This window comes from Lagopus leucura, unplaced genomic scaffold (assembly GCF_019238085.1).
Source record: "Lagopus leucura isolate 7727_CA_CO unplaced genomic scaffold, USGS_WTPT01 Super-Scaffold_739, whole genome shotgun sequence".
Taxonomy (NCBI): Eukaryota; Metazoa; Chordata; class Aves; order Galliformes; family Phasianidae; genus Lagopus; species Lagopus leucura.
In genome coordinates this window covers 11090732-11101816 of record NW_024962255.1, presented here as the reverse complement: position 1 = coordinate 11101816, position 11085 = coordinate 11090732, and the positions used below count along the sequence as shown (strand labels likewise).

The 11085-nt window shown below is 61.1% G+C and overlaps 3 protein-coding genes across 4 annotated transcripts; 1 reads left to right on the top strand and 2 right to left on the bottom strand.

Annotated features, from left to right (window-relative positions):
- Position 1: 1 nt before the first annotated feature.
- Positions 2-3144, top strand: SPOCK2 (SPARC (osteonectin), cwcv and kazal like domains proteoglycan 2; the record flags this gene model as incomplete). The annotated part of the gene is made up of 11 exons (XM_042863143.1): positions 2-154; positions 257-265; positions 724-769; positions 899-1013; positions 1109-1196; positions 1261-1354; positions 1609-1719; positions 1798-2004; positions 2453-2515; positions 2636-2776; positions 2856-3144. Coding segments are annotated over 11 exons (1173 nt in total), but the record flags the coding sequence as incomplete, so codon positions are not given.
- A 250-nt stretch (positions 3145-3394) lies between these two features.
- Positions 3395-6303, bottom strand: TYSND1 (trypsin like peroxisomal matrix peptidase 1). Of its 2 annotated transcripts, none has more exons than XM_042863390.1 (4): positions 5153-6303; positions 4234-4364; positions 3897-3966; positions 3395-3820 (listed from the first exon to the last, which is right to left on the bottom strand). In XM_042863390.1, the coding sequence occupies exons 1-4, from the start codon at positions 6115-6117 to the stop codon at positions 3484-3486; spliced, it is 1503 nt and encodes a 500-aa protein (XP_042719324.1). In that variant the 5' UTR covers positions 6118-6303; the 3' UTR covers positions 3395-3483. The 2 variants fall into 2 exon arrangements, with proteins under 2 accessions (XP_042719324.1, XP_042719325.1); XM_042863391.1 differs by having other exon boundaries at positions 3570-3820; positions 3897-4076.
- Positions 6304-6682: 379 nt separating this feature from the next.
- On the bottom strand, positions 6683-10851 carry SAR1A (secretion associated Ras related GTPase 1A). Its single transcript, XM_042862985.1, has 7 exons — positions 10792-10851; positions 10587-10661; positions 10055-10174; positions 9555-9620; positions 8441-8544; positions 7990-8121; positions 6683-7562 (listed from the first exon to the last, which is right to left on the bottom strand). The coding sequence occupies exons 2-7, from the start codon at positions 10642-10644 to the stop codon at positions 7446-7448; spliced, it is 597 nt and encodes a 198-aa protein (XP_042718919.1). The 5' UTR covers positions 10645-10661; positions 10792-10851; the 3' UTR covers positions 6683-7445.
- Positions 10852-11085: the final 234 nt, after the last annotated feature.

Here is an 11085-nt window from a genome sequence, read left to right as displayed (position 1 = left end):
GCCCGCCCTGCTGCCCGCGCTGCTGCTGCCCGGCGCCGCCGCCGCCACCGGCCCCGGCCCCGCGCCCGGCGGCAATTTCCTGGAGGACGAGCAGTGGCTGTCCTCCATCGCGCAGTACGGCGGCCGCATCCGGCACTGGAACCGCTTCCGAGACGTGAGTGCGGGGCGCGGGTGGGGGCGGGCGCGGGGTGATGCCCTCCGCCCGTCCTCACCTCCGCTCCGCTTTGTTCCACCGCCGCCCCGCGCCGCGCTGCAGGAGGTGGAGGTGAGCGGGGCGGCGCGCCGCCGTCGGTGCGCGGTGCGCGGGTCTGTGCCGGGCAGCGCTCTGCACCACGCGCGGGTGTCCGTGTGAGCGTGTGGCGGTGTGCGGCGCGCGGGGCCGGGCGACGCGTGTGTCCGCGTGTGTGCGTGTGCGTGATGCACGTCCGTGTGCCGCGGGTGCGTGCGGAGCGCACGGGGGTGCATAGCGCGGTGCTCGCAGGCGTGTGCGGCGAGCAGGTGGATGTGCGGTGCCCGTGCTTGTGCGCAGCTCGCCATGCCCTGCCGCGTGCGGTGCGTGAGCGTGATCCACACCTGTGTGCACGACGCCCGTCTGTGCGGCGCCCGGCCGTGTGCGGTACCCGTGCACGTGCGGCGTCCGTGCGCGCGCGGTGCCCGCCTGTGTGCAGCGCACCCCGCGTGAAGCGGCTGCGTGCACTGCACCACCCTGCGCTGTGCCCGCAGGACGACTACATCCGGAGCTGGGAGGACGGGCAGCCCCCGGATGAAGGTACCGAGGGGGGGGTTGGTGTCGGCTGGAGGGGGGAGCGCGGCCCCGTCCCAGCCTCTGGCAGCCGTAGCCGTGCGCGGCTGCATTCCCTGGGGGCTCCTAAGCGACCCTCCTCGCCTTGCTCCCCAGGAGAGGACAGCACCAAGGACCCGTGCCAGAAGGTGAAGTGCAGTCGGCACAAGGTGTGCGTGCCGCAGGGCCCGCAGCGCGCCGTCTGCGTCAGCCGCAAGAAGCTGGAGCACAGGTAGGAGCTGGGGGGCGGAGGGGAGGGCGGGGGAGGTACGCATTTGGAGTCGGAGCTCATTTGGAGACGGAGCTCAGCGTGGCTCTCCCCTTCAGGATCAAGCAGCACGGGGGCTGCAGGCCGTGCCACTCCGCCCGCCCGGCGCCCGTTTGCGGCTCCGACGGACACACGTACAGCTCTGCGGTAAGCGCGGGGATGGGGGGGTTGTGGCGCTGCAGCCCCCCGTGACGCCACGCTGTGTCCCCAGTGCAAATTGGAGCAGCAGGCGTGCCTGGCCGGCAAGCAGCTGACGGCGCGCTGCGATGGGCACTGCCCCTGCCCCACCCCCGGCAGCACGCAGGGTGAGTGGGGGGGGCGTGCGTTTGCATGCGTGCCATGGGAGGGTGATTTTGGGATTCACCTGTGCAATATGTGGCGGTGCCCCCGTGCGTCCGCACAATGTAGCGGTGCACCCATGCAATGTGCAGGTGTTCCCATCAATTTGGGGATGCCCTTGTGTGGCACGGGGGTGCAATTTGGGGACACACGCAATGGAGTGGTGCGTCAGTGCAGTGTGGGGGTGTCCCCCACCTCATCGTGACCTCCCTCCCCGCAGAGCCGTGCACTGGGCAGGACCTGGCCGATCTGGGGGAGCGGTTGCGGGACTGGTTCCAGCTCCTGCGTGAGAACGCCAAGCATAACGCCTCCGGAGGGACCCCCGGCACCGGTGCAACCCCAACCCCACATCCCCCTTGTCCCCATGTCCCTTTGGGGCCGGGTCCAATGGTGGCATCGTTGCCCACAGCGCTGGCGGCCGGCTGCAAGGAGGCAGTGGGGTGGATGTTCGGGCGCTTGGACACCAGTGGGGACCGCGTCCTGGAGCAGCCCGAGCTGGCTGCCATCAACCTGGACAAGTACGAGGCGTGCATCCGCGCCTTCTTCAACTCCTGCGACACCTCCCGTGATGGGCGCGTCACTGCCGCCGAGTGGTGCCTCTGCTTCTGGAGAGAAAGTGCGTGTGGCTGCAGGGTAATGGGGGGGTGCGTGCCTTGGGGTTTTGGGGTGTGACAGAGGGGAGGGATGTGAATAATAGGGTTTCGGAGATGCAGAACATTGAGGGGATGCATGCTGCAGGGTTGGGGATGCCCACCAGGGAGGATGCATGCAATACAGGGGGGGTGGTGCTGGGGGGATGCACTGCACAGCATTGCGTGCACAACAGCATGCAGTGCAGGGAGGATACACGCTATGGGGTTGGGGGAATGCATGCCATGGGGTCCTCAGGTGCATTGCGCAGCATCAGGGAAATGCATACACACCACGGAGGGATGCACATTGGAGAGTCAAGGGATGCATACGATGGGGGGGTGCATGCAGTGCAGAGAGGATGCATGCCACGGGGTTCTGGGGATGCACCTCATACCATGGGGCCAGCCCCTGAACGTGTGTGGATGCTGCAGAGCCACCGTGCCTGCGGGAGCTGGAGCGGCTGCAGATGCAGGAGGCAGCCAATGTGCAGCCCGGTGAGTTGGGGTCCCAGGGAGTCCTGGCCCCTCTGATGCGGTGGGGCTGGGGTGCTCCATGCCAGGGGGTCCGGGCACTGCACGTCTTCTGGGGTGCGTTGGGGACCCGTTTTTTTGCAGGCACCTTCGTACCCAGCTGCGATGAGGACGGCTACTACCAGCGGGCGCAGTGTGAACCAGGCGGCGCACAGTGTTGGTGCGTGGATCCACAGCACGGCACTGAGCTGAGCGGCACCCGCTCCCATGGCCATCCCGACTGCGGTGAGCTGGGGGAGACTGTGTGGTGACATCCCCAAGTGGTTGGGGGGGCCCCATCACTGAGTAATCCCTGTGCTCACAGAGGACGCAGTGGGGTTTTCAGGAGACTTCGGCAGTGGCGTGGGCTGGGAGGATGAGGAGGAGAAGGAGCCTGAGGAAGCAACAGAGGAAGCTGAGGAGGAGGAGGCTGAGGCGGGTGAAGGAGATGATGGTGGCTACATCTGGTAGAGGCGGGGGGGGGGGGGCACGGCTGGGGGCAGCCCCTGTCACCCCATTGCCCCCTGGCACAGAGCGCAGGGGCAGCCCCCAGCTCCAAGTGGGACAGGGCTGTGGGGCGCTCGCCCGGGCGGGCCCCAAGGCGGGCGGGGGGCAAGCAGTGCGAGGCTGAGCTCATGCCCCCTACCCCCCCCCCCGTTGGGGTTTTTTTTTGTTTTTTTTTTAATTTATTTTTTTTTTGGGGGGGGGTGGGCGGTAGGGGAGTAGAACCTAGCGTGCTGCTGCGTGGTCAGAAAGTGCACTAATAAACGAAAATTGGGAAAAAAATGGGAAAAAAGCAAAAAAAAACCCAACCCACCAACACCCTTCCCCCCCACCTATCCCCCCCATGCCCCTGACCCCCTGTCCGTGCTGTGCTTGCTGCTGCGGTGTTGTGAAATAAACGCCCGTGCTGTGTCGAACGCTCCATGCCCATTCCTGGCCCTTCCAGCCCCCTACCTAGGGCTCTGTCCCCAGATATGCCCCGCTTGGGGGGCCACCACGTCTTGCTGACCCCAGCCACCACCAGGGACTCCATGGCTCAGATGAGGGCTTTTATGGAAGCACTCCAATTCTGGGGGAGGGGTCACAGCTTGCTGGGGGGCCACTGCTGCAGCCGCCATGCTGCCTGTGCCCCCTTGCTGGCAGCATTGAGTGGGGCGAAGGCAGCAGGGTTCCCGCTGCAGCGATAGCGGGCAAGGGGTGTGCGCAGCAAGGAGATGGGGATGCAGAAGTTGAGGTGTGGGTAGGTGGTCCCTGCAGCGTTGTCCCGCACGTTGCTGGCCACGATGCCTGGAGGAGGGAGATGTCACCAAAGGCATTAACGCAATGGGGACACTTTGGGGATGCAGTGGGGACAGGGGCTCACCTAGCAGGCATCCGTCGCGAGCAGAGAGCAGGGGGCCGCCACTGGAGCCAGCGTGCACGGCGCAGGTGCTCTGCAGCATCACCGGGGGGGTTCCCACCACGGCCGACAGCACACCCCCCGTCACTGAGGGGCCACACGCACGGCCTAGTGCCCCAAAACCCAGCGCCAGCACTGCCTCCCCTGCACCACACCATCGGCGTTAGGACATTCCATCACACCTCTAATGGCACCCCTACACAGGACCCCACTGTCCCCATAGGATGCCACTGTCCCAGCCCCATTCCTCCATGGCAACCCACTGTGCCCTGTACCCCCCCAACCTGAAGCTGGCACTCACCGGGTTGGAAAGTGGTGGCAAGGTCAGGGGGCTGGAAGCTGGGCACGCTGTCCTGCAGCTCCAGCACTGCCACGTCAAAGGGGGACGCCTCAGTCGTGGCGAACACCAGGCGGGCCTGCAGGATAGTGTCACTGTGGGTGCAAAATGGGGATAAAATAAAGAAAATAGCAAAAAGCAGGGTTAGGGGTGAGCCATCCCATGAACGTGGCCATGGGGATGCTGAACAGTCTGGTCTGCAAAAATGCAAGTTGCACCCTGCACTTCATCTTACATTGCTTCCAAACCTGGATGTGGCCAAAGGGAAGAAGCTCTTTGCTGCAGTGGCCCAGCTCTTTACATTTATTGCATGACCTATTTTGGGTTGCATCCTCATTGCACGGCCTATTTCAGATTGCGTGGCCCATGCTGAGTTGCACGACCTTTGCTGGGTTGCAGACCCATGTTAGGTTGCAAAACCATTGCACGGCACAGCCCATGTTGGGTTGCACAACCACTTTGGGTTGCACACCCATAACATGGCCCATGCTGAGTTGCATGACCCATGCTGGGTTTTGGATTACACACCCTGTGCACGATCCATGTTGGGTTGCACAACTACACTGGCTTGCATACCCATAGCATGGCTTATGTTGGGTTGCACACTCATTGCACAGCCTACGTTGGGTTACACACCCACTGCATGGCTCACGTCGCGATACCCAACCATGTTGGGTTGCACACCCGTTGCATGGCCCATGTTGGTTGGCATGCACATTGCATGGTCCATTCTGGGTTTTACAACCGATGTTGGGTTGCACGACCAACGCTTGGTTACACGCCCATTGCGAGACTCATGTTGGGTTTCACCACCACGTTGGGTTGCACACCCATCACACGTTGCCCACCCCCAGCCCCCATCATCCCACGGGGCCACACTCACCACGTGGTGCTGTGCCGCAGGGTGACGCGCAGCGGGGCGCCCCGTTGCAGCACATGCCGGCAGGTGAGCAGCAGCCGCGGGGCCACCAGCGTGCCCGACCCCCAGCTGCTCCCACTCTCTACCAGCACGGCGCAGCGCAGTGTTGGGGTGCCGTGGGCCTCGGGCAGCGGCAGTGGCGGAGGCAGGCTGCCGAGCTCGGGCAGCACTCCGCGGGCACTCTGCAGGAGGGCGTGCAGGGAGCAGAGCAGCGCCAGCCCCAGCCCCTGGCCGCCCTGGCAGCCGGCAGTGGCAGCAACGACGGCCACGAGACGCGGCGGGGAGGATGCGGGCGCGAGGGCGAGGACGGGCCCACCCTGAGTGCCGGGCAGGCAGCGTGCATCGGTGAGCAGCAGGGCGCGGTGAGGCTCGGCGGCATTGCTCAGCACACCGGTGCTCAGCGCATTGAGGAAGAGCTCGGGGCAGAGCGCACCGAAGGGCGTCCCACAGGTCAGCAGCGCCGCGCCCTTGTGCAGCGTGGCTGCCGGGGCCCAGGGCGTCCAGGTACCGCCAGGTGTGTCCAGGCCGGGCACCCGCAGCCAGCAGAACCAGGGCAGGGCCTCGGTGCTCTCCTCGGCCGTGCTGAGCGTGCCAGGCAGTGCGCGGGCGAAGGCATCGCAGCGCAGCAGGGCTAGCGGGCACGCGACGTGCCGCTGCACGGTGTCAGGTGGTGGGGCAGCCTGCAGCACCGAGATGCGCAGCCCGGGCCGCAACGCCGAGGGTGGCAGGGCATCGCCGTGGGGCCAGGCGGTGACGTCGGGCTGCAGGAAGGGCACCAAGATGGCAGCAGGGCACAGCACCAGGCCCGGGCTGCGGCACAGGATGGCCCCGCTGCAACTGCTTGGCTCCACGTCCGGCTCCGAGGGGTCCGACACACTGACCACGCAGCCGGGCAGCTCCCATGGTACCGCGGTGCCGTCCTCAGCCATCTGCAGAGCAATGCAGCACGGAGCAACGCGATGGAGAGCGAAGCGACGCGGAGCAACTCAACGCAGAGCGACGCAGAACGACGCAGAGCGACGCAACACGCCGCAACTCAAGCAACGCAGAGCAACCGGAGGCAAAGCAAAGCACAGCGACTCGCCGCCCCACCGCCACCATGGCCGCACAGCGCCGCACAGCCCCGCACCGCCCTGCTCGCCCATTGGCCACCGGCAGCTCCGCGGCCCGACCCCATTGGTGAGGGCGGGGCTGAGCGTGCCGACGTGGCGAGAGGCCGGGCGCGGGCGGGGCGTTGCACCACGGTAGGCGGCGCTGCACGGGGTTGCGCCATGCAAAGCAGTAGGGAGCGCCCACGCTGCTTTTTCTGTGTCTCCACCTGCAGGATCGAACGCAGAAGTTAAACTCTGCCCCCGTCGTACAACGTTCAACTCCTGGAAGCGCAGAAAGTGGTGACTGCTGACGAGCGGCAGGGGCAGGAGGTGCCCGCAGCCAGCTGCACTCGTGCACCTCCACGAAGCCAGTGGGTGAAACACCTGCTGGGCACTGCCACCCTGAGAGCAGAAAGACACGTCTTTATTGAACGCAACGTGAGCTAGACAGCAAGGAAACTTCGACAAAAAACCCACTGAGTAGAAAAGAAACCGCTGCGGCCTACACTAACAACCTTATGATATGCCAGCGTCCAACGCTTCCATGCTGCAGCCGCTGCCGGCGGCCCCGTGGTCCCACAGCGGCGCTCCGAGGGCAGGCAGTGCTGCAGCCCTGTGCCACACGTGCTGTCCCAGACCCTCGCTGTGTCGGCGTGGCACCGTGTGGGCATCCCATGGAGTGCTGGAGCCGGCTGCTGCTCATCGAGGACTTCCATATCATGATGCTGTGTTTGTAATTTTGCAAAAAGTCTAAATATGCTTTTAAAAAACCCTACAGAGACTCTGGACTAAACAAGATGAACGTTAAAACTAAAGAGTTAGAAGGGACGCCGTTTACATTAACACTTTCTTTAAAAAATAGAATTGCTTTCTCGTTGTTCTTGAAGTCAGCTGGCCACAGTGGTGAGACGCGCTCCTTCCAGCGGCACGGAGCGGTGCCACGTCCTGATCCCGCCGGCCGTGTCACTGCTGGAACCGTGGCACCCGAGGGACAGAGCCACGCGGCGTCCCCGCAGCATAGAAAGGAGTTGTGTCACCACTGTGCAAGGATGGGCGCTCACCAGGTCCCACGGTCGCGCCGCTCTGGGGTTGGGAAGCCTTCTGTGTCCCGACAGGACAGTCCATAGGGAGCTGCGAGCAGGATCAGTCCGGGGTCGCGCTCTGCATCAGTCAATGTACTGCGACAGCCAGCGGAAGCCCTCGCCATAGCCTTGCCTCTTCAGCACGCTGCACATGAACACCTCCATGGGGCGCGCGTTCAGGTCTTTCAGTGGCACGTTTCCCTGAAGGCCCAGAGACAAATCAGGAGCACGGCCAGCCCAAGGCGATTCCCAAAGCCAGCGGCTGAGCAAGCACCCGGAGTTCTTTGCCGCTGTCACCCAGCACTTCTGATCAACTTTAATTTTTAGAACTGACAATGGGGTGAGGCAGTAAGCTGAACAAAATTTGGGAGTAATAAAACTAGAAGAGCCTGATAATGTGTCAACTGTTGTCAAACTCCAGCGCAGCACCTTATTTCCAACTAGGGGTGCTGTGTTTGCACAACTCGGGATGTTTCAAAACTCGCCCGAGGGCATCACTGTTATTAAAGGTTCAGCCCAGTCAAACGTTTAGGACAAATCCACAGGAACAAACCACTTGGCTTCCAGAGGGCACCTCCCTCTGCAAGGAACATGTACTTGTAAGTGCCCAGACCGCGTGCCTCCCTACCTTCCCCGTGGTCTGTCCGTAAAGCCCGAAGATCTCCCGCAGTTTCTCCTCACTGATGGCCTCGGGTCTGTCGATTTTGTTGCCCAAGATAAGGATTGGCACATTGGATATTGTTTCATCTGTCATTAGTGCCTGCGTGCAAGACATCTTTAAGTTACACAGAGGCAGAACAAATATCTGTCATCTGAGGAAAGCTTTGTTTCGGTAAGCTCTGTGACTGACAAGGGTTATTCCTTGGTGCTACAGCTCCCGTGGGAGGGGTCTTCCCAGAAGGGCTTTGCAGGACGCATGGGCCATTTCTGAAATTCTTTAAAGTGTGCTCAGGAGCCTACAGTCACCCCACAGCAAGGGCATCGAGGCTGCCTCGAGTCCCACCCCACCAAAAAGGAACATTGTTTATAATTTAGCTAGTCGAAAGTGTCAGGGAAAGGAGAAAAAAAGTGAAGTTTACATTAAGCTCAACTTTGGATTCCATAAGCCGGGAGTGATCTGCACAGTCCACCAGGAAGACGATCCCATTGATGGCAGGCAGGTAGTTCTTCCACACCCGGCGGGCTGGAAGGCAAGAGACCAACACCTCCTGTGAGAAAAGCTGGGCTGCTGTGCCCACAGCAGAGCCCCACTGCCCCCTCGGGATTTTGGGGCAGGCTGGGAGAGCCAGCCAGCCGTCCTGCTCATGCTCTCCCCGCTTTCACAAGCAGTCAGATAATTGCTGGGTGACAGACGCTTGTCAGCAGGCAACCAACTCTTGTGCACAGAGAGTCTGTCTATGCAATATTGACGAGCACTGTTCCTGTTGCAGCAAAACCCCTGATCGTCAGCCTGCTTGTGTGTATTCAGAAAAAAACACAGAAAAACTTTTCTTAGGACTTCTAGAAAGGAAATCTGAAGATAAAAATGCAGTGAATATTCAGAAGAATAAGCCTGTGACATACAAGCCTTCTACAACTAAAAATATGGCAGGCAGCAGAGCGTGAGCTGGCAGCTTTTTTTTTTTTTCCAAGCTGCCAAAATAAAGCACAAACATTTAGCCACTGAAACAACCAGTTTCTTAGAGCCAAGCCATTTCCACTAATAGCTCAGTGTATGGTAACTGTTGAGTCACGGCCTGAACCACTGATTGACCACCTGTCGAAAGGACCCAGTCAGCCCTGGGAGCACAGGTGAAGGCAATTCAGCTGTGTGACCGGAAGGGGTGGAGCCTGGCTGCACCTCTCTTAGACCCCATTTAAAGGCTGACTGCCACTGGGGAAGGATCTCTTTCTGGAGATCTCTCCTCTGGAGAGTTTTCTTCTGTGACCCTAGATCTTCAGAGACAGGTGAGTAGTCTTTTTTCCTTCCCTTATAATATCTTTCTATGGTGTTAGTCCCTCTATCGTTATACCACTTATATCACCTTTCCAGTGTGTTGATCTTTCTGACTCCACCACGGCTTTCAAGCTACAAGCAGTTAGGTACTGCCAATTCCCTTCACCCTCCAGCACCTCATTTTGGGAGATTTTTCCAAAAGTGGCTGGGGAACACAATTGAAATCAGCAGACCCTCCTCAGTGAGCTGGCACTTACCTTGCTCATGGCCACCTAGATCAAAAGTGGTGAAGGTCATTCCAGCGATTGTCAGCTCCTCTGAGGCTGGAAAGCAAGAACACAGAAAAAAGAAAGGAATTATTATAGCTAGTGGTTCTTGGGGATGTGCACCAGCATCACGTGGCCCTTGTGTCAGATACCTGTTCCCTGATGAACTCAGCCACTGAAACTCTTCAATGATTTCACAAATGGGAGAAAATAACTTCCATGCCTCTTACTTAGGGACGTGCTTATTAATCTGTGTTTCTTATCCCTTATCACACATCCAGGAGTTGGGCTCAATGATTCCTAGATTCCCTTCCAATTTGGGATGTTCTGGGATTTTATTTTTTTTTTTATCAGAAGCCCTCTCCTTCCCCAGGTGTGGTGTGTGATATTCACTAACCCACACCACTTCTTGGCCGCTATATTTGAAAGTAAAACACCGATTCACATTAGCCCCAGAGCAGAGCTGTCACTGGTGCACAGGGCAGACATACTGGGGTGCAGTGTGGGAACGTGCTGGCCCAGCCGGTCGTCCTTGAGCATGTGCAGCAGCGTGGTTTTGCCCGCATTATCCAGGCCCAGGAAGACGAGTTTTCCAGACTTCTTGTAGAGCCCTGGAGGCAAGCAGAGAGAAACACGTCCATGGGTCCCTCCCCAAAGCTGGCTGCCACCTGTGCATTCACCATTCACAGTGCTCCGAGAAGAAATAAAAGCCACGAATCTTGGTAAAACAGTGCCTGCAACTCTGTGAGCTCGCTGTATGGTAACATGATGATCTGTTGCCCCAGAGAGGGGTTCAACGTGAAGATGGGCCGAATGCATCAGCACGCTGCCGACACCGAGGCCAGGCACGGAGTAACACATCGCTTCCTGGAGGAGAGAGCCCACTTGCCCCGGGCCGGCCGGCTTCCTGCCAGCGGGGCCTAACCATCAACCCCTCCCCTCGCCCAGAACGAACGAACGACATCTGCAAGGAGCCGCAACGGCGGCCGGAGGGCCGCAGGGAACCGCGCCGCGGGGCCTCACCCAGGAACTGCAGCACGCTGCTGAAGCCGTTGTAGATCCACTCGAAGATGAAAGACATCGCTGACGATCGAGCGCCTGCGGGGCACAGCGGCAGCCGGGATCAGTGACGCGGCCAGGCCCGCCCCCCTCTGCTCCAAGTCCCCCTTCTCCCGAGCTCCTCCCCCCGGTCCGGCCCTCCCTCGGCCTATTCCGGCCCGGCGCCCACCTCCGGCCGCGGCGACCCCGCTCCCGTTCCGCCGCCAGCTCCCCGCCGGAAGTGCGTCGCTCTGCGCCACGCCCGCTTCCGGTCCGCCGCGCTGGCTCCCACGTCGGCCCTGCGGCTCTACGTCACGGCGCGCCGCCACCGTGCCCCAACCGCGGCCCGCCCACCCAGCGGCCGAACGCCGGGTTCGAGTCCCGCGAGCGGCAGCGTGACGAGCATAAGGAACCTCCACCAAACACCGCCGGAACAGCGAGCTACCCCGTCCCTCAGAGCAGGGAAAGAAGCACAGGACGCACA

What these genes read in the sequence shown, in the direction of transcription:
- TYSND1 (XM_042863390.1), bottom strand. Translation starts at nt 6,117, where the DNA reads ATGGCTGAGGACGGCACCGCGGTACCATGGGAGCTGCCCGGCTGCGTG. An exon ending in TGCCACCACTTTCCAACCCG is followed by an intron (nt 3,967 to 4,233) that starts GTGAGTGCCAGC and finishes GTGATGCTGCAG; the next exon opens with AGCACCTGCGCCGTGCACGC. An exon ending in TCGCGACGGATGCCTGCTAG is followed by an intron (nt 3,821 to 3,896) that starts GTGAGCCCCTGT and finishes TCCCTCCTCCAG; the next exon opens with GCATCGTGGCCAGCAACGTG.
- SAR1A (XM_042862985.1), bottom strand. Translation starts at nt 10,644, where the DNA reads ATGTCTTTCATCTTCGAGTGGATCTACAACGGCTTCAGCAGCGTGCTG. An exon ending in CAGCGTGCTGCAGTTCCTGG is followed by an intron (nt 10,175 to 10,586) that starts GTGAGGCCCCGC and finishes GCTTGCCTCCAG; the next exon opens with GGCTCTACAAGAAGTCTGGA. An exon ending in TCTAGGTGGCCATGAGCAAG is followed by an intron (nt 8,545 to 9,554) that starts GTAAGTGCCAGC and finishes CTTGCCTTCCAG; the next exon opens with CCCGCCGGGTGTGGAAGAAC.